Source organism: Neomonachus schauinslandi, chromosome 1 (assembly GCF_002201575.2).
Source record: "Neomonachus schauinslandi chromosome 1, ASM220157v2, whole genome shotgun sequence".
NCBI classification, from domain to species: Eukaryota; Metazoa; Chordata; class Mammalia; order Carnivora; family Phocidae; genus Neomonachus; species Neomonachus schauinslandi.
This window is the reverse complement of record NC_058403.1, coordinates 200,603,543-200,618,221: the sequence shown is the minus strand read 5'-3', so window position 1 is coordinate 200,618,221 and position 14,679 is coordinate 200,603,543. Positions and strand designations below refer to the sequence as shown.

General features: G+C 46.0%; 1 protein-coding gene across 2 annotated transcripts in view; it reads left to right on the top strand.

The window, feature by feature from the left end:
- GATAD2A (GATA zinc finger domain containing 2A) overlaps nucleotides 1-14,679 on the top strand; it is a 103,157-nt gene that overhangs the window by 65,994 nt on the left and 22,484 nt on the right. For both annotated transcript variants that reach the window (XM_021683241.2, XM_021683243.2), the window contains exon 3: nucleotides 322-590. In XM_021683241.2, the coding sequence (XP_021538916.1) occupies nucleotides 322-590 (269 nt within the window). The remainder of the gene's footprint in view (nucleotides 1-321; nucleotides 591-14,679) is intronic.

The window sequence follows — 14,679 nt, the reverse complement described above, 5'->3', positions numbered from 1 at the left end:
AGAACAGTTTTCCTCTATTTGCTTTTGAGTCTGGAGCACAGAAAATTCCTTTTCCTTCTGATAAGCAGCCACTTTCCATTGTTTCTGTCCAGGTCCCCACATGTCTCAGCTCCCCAGATGCTCCACTGATCCTGCCCAGCCTTCCCCAGGCAGTGAAGAAAGGTCCTGGGCACACTTTGTGGGTCCTGCATTTGTTATGCCTACTTCCGCTAACAGCATGTGGCAAGGAAAACTCTCCAAGCTGACACTCTGAGACGTTTCTAAAAGGTAGCAACTTGGTTGTGCCAAGTTTAAATGTCATGTTTTCTCCTTCTCCCAAAGTTCAGAATGACTGAAGAAGCATGCCGAACACGAAGTCAGAAACGAGCGCTTGAACGGGACCCAGCAGAGGATGATGTGGAAAGCAAGAAAATAAAAATGGAGAGAGGATTGTTGTCTTCAGATTTAAACACTGACGGAGACATGAGAGTGACGCCTGAGCCAGGAGCAGGCCCAGCCCAAGGGTTGCTGAGGGGGGCAGAGGTGACGACCATGGGCAGATGCGAAGGGCAGGCGGGTGACGGGCCCGTGGACATGCGTACCTCATACAGGTGAGCAGGAGGAACCTGGAACCAGGTCTCCTGGGTGTGAAGAGGTGGTGAGGATATGGGGATGAGGCTTCCCTTCAGGCCTGCAGGAAGCAGCTTTGGGTGAGTTATGGTGGAGATGGCTGTGGGTTCCAGTCCTGGCATCGCTGTGCTGTCCTGGACAGACCTCCCCACTGGGGCCTGGATGTCAGTGGCAGAGGGTGTGATTCTTGCAAGAGGAGAGGTAGTATTCTCCATCAGCTCTCCTGTAAGGCAGCAAGTCTTCACTAAATTCATACCTGTTGTCTGTTCAACTGGTGCTTTTGGTTTGTAGGAAAACTTGGGAGTTTTTAATTTGAATATATCTCCTTGCTTTGTAGATCTGGGGTTCAGGAGGGCAGGGGTTCTACACTTTTTCTGGGTCACTGGCCTGGGGGCAGAGTCTGGAGGCCAGCTCAGGGATACCTCGCACATGTGCCACCACTCTTCATAGGCAGCACGTTATGAAGGAGGAGGTCACTCTGTTCACGTCTTCTGCGGTGTGGTGTTTTGGTTTCTCCTTAGTACTGATTACTTTCAAGAGTAACTTTCCTGATCCTCAGCTTTGTGAGGTTCTTAAGGAAAAAACTTGAAAGAATTAAGACTCAGTGTCGTTCCTGTTGTACCCCCCCCCTTCCCCCCAATTTCTTCACTCAGAAACATTCTTTTCTTGTAAAGAGAAATCTGGGCCTAGCATCTGCTGTCACTGTTCCCCTTGGAGCTCTGGTGAGAGAACCAGAGTTCTCTGTGGTGAGAGAACATTTTCCAGAATGTTCACACCTAGATGTCTTATGAGCCAGATATGCCACAATGGGTGTGGGTATAGGCCTGGCCTCCTGGCCCTCCCTCACTAACCCCCTAGTTACAGACTCCTTTCCATGTCTGTTTCCCTGGAGTGGGGGGGTGAGGGTGAGGGTAGCAGGTGCAGAGCCAGGGAAGTTGGGAGCACCTTCCCTTCTCGTGAGTGTTGACTAACCCACACAGGGATGACTCCACCCTGCAGTCTTCATGTTAAATTCATTTTGGAGCCCAGATTTTCGGAATCCTAAGGATTTCAGAGGTCATCTGGCCTAACATTTCTCAGCTTTTACAATTCTTAACCTCCTTGAGATAAATGGGAAAATCCAACCCCTTCTATTAGGGAAGCATTCAAAGTGGGGTGGGGGTACTTTCTGTTTCTACTACCCCAAAAGGCCTTTTTCTGTCTGGCTCTGCTTTTTGCTGTCCCTGTTCTAAAACCAGAGGCCTCTTTGAAAGTTTCAGAAATAAAATTGTAAGTCTGGGCCTCCTTTTCCTCCATCTGACTTGGTCCTCAGTAGTGTTTCAGGTGCTGTCTCAGGTAGCTGAGGGAGGAGGAAGAGCCCATGTTTGTGAAGATCTGCTGGGTTCTTGTGTTCCTGGGCTCCTGGTGTGCATTTTCTTCTGTAATCACCTTTCTCCTCTGCAGGGCAGCCCAGTGGATTGTGAGGGAGAGATTACCAGATCTTTCTGTTGATACAGCCTGGGGCTACATTTGGCCTCTGGGCCTCTTGCTTCCAGACTTTTTCCATTATACCTATTGGCTTCCAACCCAAGGTCACTTGGACAATGTGATGTTTTCTGAGGTTGATGGGGATGATATCCTTATGACACAAAGAATGCAGGGAGCAGGGATTAGAGATTAACCCAGGCACACAGGGCAGGGGTGATCCTACAGGACTAGAGACGCCCCAGCGCACTCATGGAGCAGTATGAGAGTGTGGAAAGAGTTTGGCTTTGGTGGCCGGCAGTCAGAGTTGGGGTCACATCATATTCCCTGACTGATCTTGAGCAGATGATCTTAGTCTTTGTTTCTTCATCGGTAAAATGGGTGATAATCTCTGCCTTGCAGGTTATTGGGTGACAGATGTGTACCCAGAATTGGTCCTAGTGTGGGGAGGAAGTGTTGGTGGCAACTGTCCTTCAGTCTTCACTCAAAATAAAATGTCCACATGTAGAGCTGGTATGTCCCTGAGTTCCCACATAGAATATTCTGTTTAATTTGAGAAGTACAGTTTTGAATTTTGGCAAAAATCGTAGGATCAGGTATACCCCACAGCCATTCTAAAACTGTAATCTGTTCTGGAGTACGTGGCCCCAGTTTCTGTGTTAAAAATAGGCAGTCTTTGAATCCTTGTTGAGAGCATCTGGCTTGAGAACATCCCTTTAGGAACCTCCCTGTATCACGGTGTGGTTGTTCCATTGGTTCCCAGGTTAGTGTGAAATCCCACATTGGGCAGATCAAAAGGCACAGCTGTACTAACCGTAGTTTAGTTGGGTTGAAGCTCTTTTGCTTCAGGTTCACTGAATCTTATAAGACCAACATGCCAATTTTAGATTGTTCTGAGAGAATTTCATTTTTGTTTTTTTAATTGAGGTATAGGACACATACTGAAAAGTACAGAATGGTGCCACTTGATACATTTTCACAAACTTGAGCACATCCCTGTAGCTAGAATCAAGAAACAACCTTGGAGCCCCCTTATGCCTGCTTATTGTCAGTCACTACCCCAAGGGTAACCAGTTTCTTGGCTTCTAACAGCATAGATTAGTTTTCCCTGGTTTTGTACTTTATTTTTTTTTTTAAAGATTTATTTATTTATTTGACAGAGAGAGACACAGCAAGAGAGGGAACACAAGCAAGGGGAGTGGGAGAGGGCTTCCCGCTGGAGGAGCAGGCTTCCCGCTGAGCAGGGAGCCCGATGGCAGGGCTCGATCCCAGGACCCTGAGATCATGACCTGAGCCGAAAGCAGACACTTAATGACTGAGCCACCCAGGCGCCCCTGGTTTTGTACTTTAAATAAATGGTATTATGCAGTCTGTACCCTTTACTTGCTTTCATTCAACATTGTGTTTGTGAGAGTAACCCATGTTGTTGAGTTTAGCAGTAGTTAGTTCATTTTCATTGCTGCACAGTATTCTGTGTCTGGAATTTCTGTTTGGCCCTGTTTTACAACTGCCTCGTTTTCTTTCACGCTGTCTTTTTTAAGATTTTTTTTACTCATCTTGCACAAGTTAAAGCATGAGCGGGGGGAAGGTCAGAGGGAGAGGGAGAAGCAGACTCGGGACTTGATCCCAGGACCCCAGGATCATGACCTGTGCTGAAGGCAAACATTTAATCCAGATGCCCCTTATGCTGTTTTATGACTCAAATTGGGCTTTTTGAAGATCAAAGGGAGTTTCTGGTGGCTTCTAGGAGAGATAATTTTCTTTAAGGAAGTGGCTGGTAAATTAAAATCACCAAGATAAAACTTTTTTTAAAAACTACATTGGGGTGATGTGTAGCATACATAGACAGACAAAAGAGTAAAAGTCAGTTCTTCGCCTCTCTACAGTTCGCCTCTCCATCTCTGGCGGCTTTTCTGACCTAGGCTCCCACTTTGTGTGTATTTTATTTTCAAAATAAATCAAAGCTGGAGGGTAATTTCCAGCAGTGATTGAGTGAGGAGAGATTTTCAAACCCCCCCCCCCCAACTATAAAACAGGACAAAATTGGCCAAAAAATGTCAGTCATTTCAGCACTGTGGAAATTGATCAGAGGCATACAATAATCTGAGAAGTGTTTGTGCTTAAGGAACTACTGAACTTTGGGTAAGAATAGTGAGAATCTGTGGCATTTAGCCTGGTGCTCCTTCCATGCCCTCTCCCCAGTTCTACTGCTAGGGAACCTCTGCCTGGCAGGTATAGGCTGTGAAGACCAGCCCCTTCTCTGCAGGAGTGAGATGAGGCTCATTCAATTTAAGAGAGTTCTGGGCAGCAGCCCTGGGCCCGTGGCCTTATTGGTTGAAGTGACAGTCTTAAGAGATGGGCAAATGGGGAAGGAAGGACAATGGCTCTGTTAGCCCAAGGTTGCAGTCATGGTTGGGGCAAGACAGAAAAACTATTTGAAGAAATAATGGGCAAAAACATGTGAGGAGAATTCTCACTCATCCAAGAAGCTCAACAAACCTTAAGTAGCAGAAATACAAAGTGATCTATACCTGGACACATCATAGTCAAGTTGTTAAAAGCCAAAGAAAAAGAAAATCTTAAAAGCAGCAAGAGAAAAAGGGCTCATCAGATACAGGGGAGCATTAATATGATTAACAGCCAGCTTCTCACCCAAGATCATGGAAACCAAAAGGAGTTGAATGATAGAGTACTCAAAGAAGAAAACTGTCAACCTGGAATTCTCTGTCCAGCAGAACTCCTTCAAAAATGAAGGCAAAAAAGACATTTTCAGATACAGACCAAAAGAATCCGTCACTGGCAGACCTGCCAGTCTTCAGGCTGAAAGAAAATGACATGTTGGTAACTTAGGTTCCCAGGAAGAAAAGAGCACTGGAAATGGTAAATATGTGGGCTAATATAAAAGACTTTATTCTCATTTCTTCTTAAAACAGTGTAAAGTGTAAAGTGTTAACTGCAACTAACATTGGTCATAATAGACAAAAATAACCATTTCAGCTCTCTGGAAATTGACCAAAGGCATACAAAAATCTGTTGTGTTTATAATGGTGACAGATATGTCACACAATAATATTACAAAACAGGAGGAATGAAATGGAGCTCCATTGGGGTAAAGTTTTTCTACATTTTACCGGAATCAAATTAGTAATTTGAAGCAGATTGTGGTAAATTAATAAGATGATTATTATAATCTCTAGAGCAACTATTAAGAAAAATAACTTTATAGTAAAAAAAATCAGGGGGTGCCTGGGTGGCTCAGTTGGTTAAGCGGCTGCCTTCGGCTCGGGTCGTGATCCCAGGGTCCTGGGATTGAGCCCCGCATCAGGCTCCCTGCTCAGCAGAGAGCCTGCTTCTCCATCTCCCTCTGCTTGCCTCTCTGCCTACTTGTACTCTATTTCTCTGTCAAATAAATAAATAAATAAAATTAAAATATATATATTCAAAAAAAAGAAATCAGAAAAATTTAGTGGTACACTAAGAAATGTTTAACACAAAAGAAGACTGTCAATGAGGAACAGAGGAACCAAAAAAAAAAAAGGAATGTGTGTAGAATACAACTAGCAAAATGGCATGTGTAAATACAGTCATATCAATTATTGTGTTAAATGTGAGTGGTCTAAACACCCCAATTATAAAGGCAGAGATTGTCAGACTAGATAAAAAAAGCAAGATCCAGCTTAATTATATATTGTCTATAAAAGACACTCCTTAGATTTAAGGGTGCTTTATCCTTTGGTAAAATGATGGGAAAAGCTATACCATAAGTAACCATAGGAAAGCTAGAGTGACTATTATCAATGTTAGATAAAATTGACTTTTTTTTTTTAAAGATTTTATTTATTTATTTGAGAGAGAGAGAATGAGAGAGAACACATGAGAGGGGGGAGGGTCAGAGGGAGAAGCAGACTCCCTGCCGAGCAGGGAGCCCGATGTGGGACTCGATCCAGGGACTCCAGGATCGTGACCTGAGCCGAAGGCAGTCGCTTAACCAACTGAGCCACCCAGGCGCCCAGATAAAATTGACTTTAAGACAAAAAAAATAGTACTAGAGCCAAAGAGCGACATTTTATAATAATATATCAGGGAGACATACCAGTCATAAATGTATATGCACCTAAGAATAGAGCCCCAAAATCTGAGGCATAAACTGATAGGATAGTAGAAATAGACAATTTATCAGTTCTAGTTAGAGAATTCAGTATTCCACTCTTAATAATTGGTAGAGCAACTAAAAATTGGTATAAGGTTCTAGAAGACTTGAAGAGCATTGTTAACCCATTTGGCCTAATAATTTATAGAGTACCTGGTGACTACAGAAAACGTCTTTATACATGCTCATGGAACATTCTCCAGGGTAGACCAAATGCTGGGCCATAAAACAAGTCTCAAGGATGGTTGATTTAAAAATAAAAAAAAAAGTAACAAGTGTTGGTGAGGATGTGGAGAAGGTGGAACCCTCATACTTTGCTAGTGGGAATGTAAAATGGCATAACATTCCGCAATTTCTTACAAAGTTACAAATGAACTTACCACATGACCCTGCATTCTATCCAAGGAACATACTCAAGAGAAATGAAAACATGTCCACACAAAGACAGGTACATGGGTGTTCATAGCAGCATAATTCTAATAACTAAAAAATGGAAACAGTCCAGATAGCCAAGCAAGAATAAATAAAACATGCTATATCCATGCAGTCGATTACTTTCCAGAAATTAAAAAATGAACTCCCGATTCATGCTGCAGCATGGATAAACCTCAGACTCGCCATGCTGGTGGGAAGACAACAGACCCAGAGACTGCATGTTGTATAATTTCATCTACAGGGAATGTCCAAAACAGACTTACTATAGCGACAGTGATCAGTGGTTGCTGAGGCCGGGGGTGGGGGCGGCTGGGAGCAGTGATTAACATCTCATGGGCACAAGGGAACTTTTTGGGGGTGGTGGAAGTATTCTAAAATTGGATTGTGGTAGTGGTTATACAACTCTAAGTTTATTAAAAATCATCGAATTGTACTACAGTGAATGAATTTTAGTGGTATGTAAATTATACCTCAATATGGACATTTAAAAAAATTAATGAGTTTAAAATAGTTTGGTTTCTGTTCTGGCATCTATAAACGTGCTCATAGAAAAACAAAAATCCACAGAGGTGGATGTTGAGTCTGCTCATCTTGTGAGACCAACCCAAAGTCATGGGCACATGCCTTCCCTCCCCCTCCCCCACCCTAAGTCAGGACTGTTGGAAGAGGCTAGAGTTGGGGCAGGCAGAGAAAGCTATGTTGGGTTCTCTGTTTTGTTTCTGTGATAAGTAGATTCTACTCCTGTACTTTCCTATAGAGAGTCACTTTGTTTCACAAGTCATTGATCTTTAGAAATAATCTGGGCCGCGCACAGGTGAGAACAACCTTTTTCCCCCCTCCTTTTGGGTGGAGGAGCATTTAATTCAATAAAACATGAACCTCTTCTTTAGAGGTTTTGCACCTGAAAGGTAAGGACTGGGTGTCTTATCACTCTGGGCCTTTGTGGGATGGGGGCTTCATGAACAGCCACCCCCATGTTTTACTGAAAACGTGTTGGTATATGCCTTTTTCTGGGACGTTAGCCCTCCCTGGGTGGTTAACAGGCCAGGACCAGGCTGACTCTGTGGCCTGCACGGTGGTGGTCCCTGGGGATAGAAAGGATAGGACAAGATCTGATCACAGCTACTTTCTGGTGTACTGTAATATGAAACAGTGTGCAGAGGTCTTGGGGGAAAGACTAGAGGTTAAGGGGTATGGCTCACTGGGGATGGAAGTCCATAGACACCAAAGCAGACTCATCTTTACTTCCTCATTTTACCTGGGAGGAAACATAGCTGAGGCTCCCTGGGTCCCATGGGTGAGGCAGGGGCAGACAAGTAGGCCAGCTTCCACTTCTCAATAGCCTGCTACGTGGGCCTCAGTGGATGTGGGGCAGATGTTCTGATGACTTCCCATCCTGGGTTCTATTGGGGTGTGTGGCCTGTGGGTAGCTACATGTCTCCCTCCTCTCTCCCCATCCCTCTTTGCATCATGCATCTCATTTGCTACAGGTCAGAGCTTCACTCGGACCAAGGGCCTGCCCTCTGGGTAGAAGGGGCTCCTATCTGCCACTGAGGGGTCCATGGCCTACTGGCAGTAACATCTGAGCCATTAGAGCTGTTCTTGGCTTTAGTTTTTCTGGCTTTCCACCTCCCTCAGTCAAGCACTTGCAAACTTAAATAGACTAAAAATGCACTAAAAGCACCCCCTGTTTACCAGGCCTGCAAAGCAGGGCCCTTTTGTTAAAGCTGGTGTTCTTGATGACAGAATCACTGTCCCATCTTTCTTTAGAGACTTTGGCATTCACCAAGGGTGTCATGGGGGTGACACATCTTTAAACTAGTCACCTCTTCTGTGCCCACAGACATCACTACTCCTCATTTGGTATTAAAACAGGGCTTGGTTGTCCTGCAGTGGTGTGTTGTGTTTGGGCACATCATCCCACACTCATGTTAATGCCTGAGTTCTCTTACAAAGCGAAAATGAATCTGAAAGTAACATGATGGTGCAGCCACCTATTGTCTATAATGTGGGAATATGTGGACGGCCTTGTTCTGTTCTATGTAGAAATGGGGCCTGCAGGTAGAGGGCTGTATCCCTTAACTTATCCAAGATGACTCCCTAGGTCATAGGTTGAGTTCTTGTTGTTTGGCAGATGCTCTTTTACAAGCAGCCTTTTGTGAGAGGAAGAATAAAAATTGGGGTTCCCTGCCCTGTGAGGAGGTAAAGCCCAGCGAGCATCTCCTGGTGTGTTTTTCACCTGTGTGGTCCAAAGCCTTATCAGGATACAGAACCTAGTAGTCACCATTAAAAGGAGCCATTTATACATTTCCTGTCCTTCTTGATCGGGTATACTCTCTCACCCTAGACTAATCTTGCCTCTTCTCAGAAATGGATTCTAGAAATGGAATCATGCATGTGCTCAGTGGGGTCTGGCTTCTCTCACTCCATGTGCTTTGGGATTCATCCCTGTTGTATGTAGCATTTTGCTGAATGTCTCCTGTGTGGTTATGCAGACTGTACCCACTTGCCTATCCACAGACACCAGGCAGTCTGCAGTTTGGGGCTGGTGTGAGTGCAGCTACTATGATCATTCCTACAGGTCTTTGCGTGGGTATCAATCCTTCATTTATCTTGCTAAATACTTAGGGGTTGAATTGCAGGGTCACAGAATACGTGCATGTTCAATTATTTCAAAGAAACTGCCAGGCCTTCCCCCCACAAAATGTCTGGACTGTTTTACTCATAGGTATGGGGATTCAGTTGCTTCATTCTCAATTTGGTATCATCATTCTTTTTTTTTAAAGATTTATTATTTTTGAGAGAACGAGAATGAGAGAGAGAGAGTACATGAGAGGGGAGAGGGTCAGAGGGAGAAGCAGGCTCCTTGCCGAGCAGGGAGCCCGATGCGGGACTCGATCCCAGGACTCCGGGATCATGACCTGAGCCGAAGGCAGTCGCTTAACCAACTGAGCCACCCAGGCGCCGGGTATCATCATTCTTTACAAATTTAGCCATGGGGTCTATAGAGAGGTCTGGGTCCAGGTCCTGGCTTGCTTGTGTGACTGTTACCTCTTTCCCACGGTGATAGAAGGGTGATCATTGCTGCCCTGGCTGCCCATGTGGGGATGGAAATGGGGTCCTTGCCAGCCATGTACTGATCTGAGCCCCCACCTACTCTGTTCTCAGGACCATGCTCCATCACAGCTGTGCCTGGCTTGGCCAGCTGTCTGCTGGAATGTGTGTTCTTGAGTGAGTTGGGTGAATGTGACACAGCTGTGGGTGTGATGGCTTGGGTTCTTGCACAGCCTGGGTAGGTGTGGTTGTGGCCCTCACCCTGGCTCTCTGACAATCTTCCTCATAGGGATTGGACCCCCGCAACGCCCCCCCCCTTACATGTGAGAGCTTTGGAAGTCCCTTAGCCAAAAGCCTATTTCTTTCTGTTGTGACCACCACTTTCCAGAGTCTAGGGGCTCCTGCACTCTTGTGGAAGGCTCCCTGGAGCCCAGCCCCTCCCCAGCACCTGTTGTGGCCTGGCTCCTGCTTTTACTTGCTAATTCTTTGTCTTTACTGCTGGGTGACTCCCAGGAGAGGCTGGGCAGTCTCAGGGAGCAGCTCCAACTAGAAATCTCCATGGCCTGCATGCTTTTCTTACCGTGTTTAGTGTATGGGAACCAAGAGGTATGTTCTTTCTGAAATCTGTTCCTGGTTCTGTGCCTCCTTCCTGTCTTAGCTGTGGCCTCTCTTGTGTCATTCTCTGCTTTATCCCTTCCCTGTAGGCTCCTCATCCCAATTCTATCTGTCCACCTGCCTCTATTCTGAACCATATCTTTATCCCAGATTTGAAATTGAAATATGCAGGGTTCACCTATACTTCTAAAACTCATTAGGTAATGCTGGGCTATCAGAGTGACAGACTCTGAGAGAGACCCAGCTCACATGGGGCCTGGTGTAAGCCAGCCTGATGACAGGTGAGAAGCCACCTGCCCATTGCCTTTATAACACTTTCCTCTGGCCATGAAGGGGCTGTCTGTCTCTTTCTCACTGGGTGGTGTCTGTCTCTTTCTCACTGGGTAGTGCCTGCCTTCTTGGGGATGTGGTGGCCCCGACAGGAATCAGAAAGCCACTATGTACAGTCAGTGAAGTAAGCACCTGTAAACACTCATCCTTTAGCAGTCATGAACTCTTTACACATGTGTGAATTGGGCAGATTTGTAGATTAAGCAGATCATTTTCTTATTTTGAAATTATTTGGTTTAAATCAGCAGTTGAAGTTTTTTTTCTTTTTTCTTTTTTTTTTTTAATGTTTTATTTATTCATGAGAGTCAGAGAGAGAGAGAGAAGCAGAGGCAGAGGGAGAAGCGCTCCCCGCCTAGCAGGGAGCCCGATGTGGGACTCGGTCCCAGGACCCTGGGATCACAACCTGAGCCGAAGACACTTAACCATCTGAGCCACCCAGGCGCCCCTGCAGTTGGAAGTTTCTGATACCTCTTCAGTACATCTTCCTGCTAGGGCTTTGTCACATGATGACAGACTCCTCATCCTGTGACTGGTGCCTTGGCTGCTGTAGCAGGTCATTTAAGTGTTTTGCCTGCGAAGTACGTGAGGGCAGCCTAGATGTCAGTGAGAGGGGCCTGCCTGGGGGTGGGGTGGGAGAGGAGGGTGGGGAGTGTCTGATGGGTGGAGATGGGAGACATACCAGACGTTATTAATCCCCTTCCCTGGGTCCCAAGCCGTAAGACTGCTTATTTTTAGAGCTTAAATCTTAAAAATAGTTGGGATGTAAATAACCACTTTGAAAAGCTTTGTTCCGGTCTTAGTACGATGCAGGGTTCCTCAGTGCAGGGCCTTGATAGCTTTCAGAAGCAACTTTTAACACAACCACACTCTAAAGAAAACAACCAGTCCAGGCACACAGCATTACCTTCCTTCAAGAGGACTTGGCAGTGTCCATGGGCAGCGTGGGAAAGAGTGATTTGGGTAGCATATTTTAGGGAGCTCACATCCCAGAAATTGGGATGCTCAGGGGCTCCAGGTCCCTGAGCCATTGGGTTTGGTGAGAGGGTCTGAGAAGGCCCACAGTGGTGGTCAGAGCAGGGCCATAGAGCACCTTCTGGAGCGGGTGGGAAGGGCGGGCCATGTGGCGCCCTCTGGAGAGGAGAGAGTTAATGCTCTGGGCCTGGGTGGAGCCCAGAAGCTTGTGGGACACCTGAACGATAGGGTGGAGGTGGACATGTTGGGAGGAGGGAGAGATGCCTTTGCCTGCAGAATGGAGGTATGGGGGGAATGGGGTGTGAGATGGACAGGATAGTGTCCTGGCATTGGGAACCTGGGGCACCCAGCTGACTTCCAAGGGAAGTCTATGGTTGGCCTCCCCATCTGCAGATGCAGGGTGTCTAGGCTCCCCTGGGTGGTGCCATATTCTCTGTGAATTGGGTAACTGCAGAGCCTGTCCAGTTGCTGCTTTTACGGCCACAAGAACAGGGTTACCGAATTTTGTCGGCTTATAATTGAATAGATCTTATAGGGAAATTATGGGGTATCTGTGGGGTGAGTCCTATGAAATTTTTAGCATGTCTCACTTTTAAAAACACAACTTTGGCAGCAAGAGAAAGCCATGTGGGCCATGATGTGTCAGGAGGACTCCATTCAGGAGCCTTTGCTCAGACTAGCACTTGCCATGGGAAACCCTTTGCTGAAAACATTGGTGTGACCCCCTTTCCATCTTGGCCATGTGAAAAATATCTGTTGTCTATTTGCTATGTTAGAAATTTGAAAATAGGGCGCCTGGGTGGCTCGGTCGTTAAGCGTCTGCCTTCGGCTCAGGTCATGATCCCAGGGTCCTGGGATCGAGTCCCACATCGGGCTCCCTGCTCGGCAGGAAGCCTGCTTCTCCCTCTCCCATTCCCCCTGCTTGTGTTCCTGCTCTCGCTGTCTCTCTCTCTGTCAAATAAATAAATAAAATCTTAAAAAAAAAAAAAGAAAAAGAAATTGGAAAATATTTATTAATTCTGTCCTGGGTTTAGTCATCCTATCTCCTTAGACACCTCTGGGCTGAGAGAGTTCCTCGGACTTTTTTGTTTTTGGTGACCTCAACAGTTTTGAGAACTGGTCATGAGTGTTGTGGGAAATCCCTTAGTTGTGATTTATCTGGAGTTTTTTCATGGTTGGCCTGGGACAATGGGTTTGAGGAGGACCACAGATGTAAGGTACCCTTCTTACCACACCATATCAACAGCACATGCCATCAGTTTACTTTTCACTGTGATGTTGACCTTAATCACCTGGTTGAGGTAGCATCTGTCTGATGTCTCCACTGTAAAGTTAGTCTCTCACCCCTTTCTATGCTGGACTCCTTGGAAGGAAGTCACCACATGCAGCCCACACCCCCTCCTTAAGAGCAAAGCAGCTACACAAATTATTTGGGATTCTTCTGCCTGGGTAATTTGTGTCTTCACCCCCTGGATGATCTTTTACTCATGTTTGAGTTTGTAATGCCATTGAACATTAGAAAATGGTAGTTTACAGAGTTACAGAAACCTTTGAAATACTGACACATTGCATTATTCAATATGACAAAATCAGATTAGTTAATGTCTGACCTCTTGGGCTCATGGCTACAAACTACAAATTTTCCAAAGTTTTATATTTTGTTTGTTGGAAGCTTGGACTTTATCATTGGCAACAAATACTGGTAGTTGTTCCCGAAGAAACAGGCTTTCCTTTAACCATTTTGAGGAAAATGTCTGCCAAAGTCTGAATAACCACAGCGTGTCTGTCAGTCCTTCCTTCAAGCCTTGTGAATGCTCACGCACATGCTTTTCTTCTGGATGGCTGTCCTGCTTTGGTACGCAGGAGAAGTGTTTTATCTTGTCACAGAATATTAAAAAGACATGTGCTCAAGGGTTGAAGTTTAATAAAGTCAGTAGCTTGTACTTTATCCAGGGCTTTGCCTACAGCATGGTGTCACCCCGTACTGGCAGTTTAGTACTACTGTCCTAACTTGGTGTAAAAGACAGTTGTCTCAGTGTTACAACAATGACCTGGCAGAGCCCAGGGCAATGCAGAGGAGCTTAGGTGGGCTGGGAATAGGCTTTCTAGAGTGGGCAGAGACAAGGACGTCCATCAGGGCTGTGTGCTCACGTCTCAGGCAGCAGTGGTTAATGGCCTGCTGGAGGCAGATAATAGAAGGAAGAGAAGCCTTCAGTGTGAGACCTTGTCCCCAGGGACCTCTGACTGCAGGGCGGGTGGCCAGATGAGTCAATTCAGAGCTAAATTATAGCTGCAAAGGTGATGGGGGCTGTTCTGATTGTGCATCATATTCCGTGAGAATGGGGGAAAGAGCTGGGGCTGTTGTCTGTGAACTAGGTGCACGTTTTATGCCTTTACGTTTTACAACATCCCCTGGAGGTCAGTGGAATCCCATTCTGCAGATGAAGGAACTGAGGTTCATTGAGGTTTGGTGACTGGGTGGAGTCCTCACACCTGCAGAGGTACGACTAGCCTCCCATGGTCCTACTGTACCCAGAGCAGCTGGAGCAAATCTGGTGGGGGTGGGGGACACTGGTGCTGTGCTGGGAGGGCAAGTTGGGATTTGTCAGGGGAAGGTGGGGGAGGATCCAGCAGTTTGAAACACAGATTTTTAGAAGGGGGCAGTAAATTTTCAGGCAAAGCAAGTACTTTCCATTTATCACAGAAGTATGTAGTTGTTGCAAGCTGGAAAGTAGTGTTTGTTTCTGGTGTGTAGTTTTCATCTGCACACAGGTGACTTTCTCTTGCTGTGAGTTGGTGAGGGAGCTGGCATCCCAGGAAGTGTGTTTGGGTTCATGTGATGTAGGGAGTCCCTTCATGCCACAGAGTGCTCCTGGGTTCTCTTTGTGTTCCTCCCTGGAGGAAGGTTGGTCTGGCATGTGGGTATGGTGACCAGGTGAAGGAGGGATCACTAGCGTTGGTGCTATGGCATTTGGGGTCCCATGCTCCTTTTTCTTACACTCTCCCAGGCCCCGGGCCCTTTCGGAGTCTGGATTCCAGAGTGCTGAAAC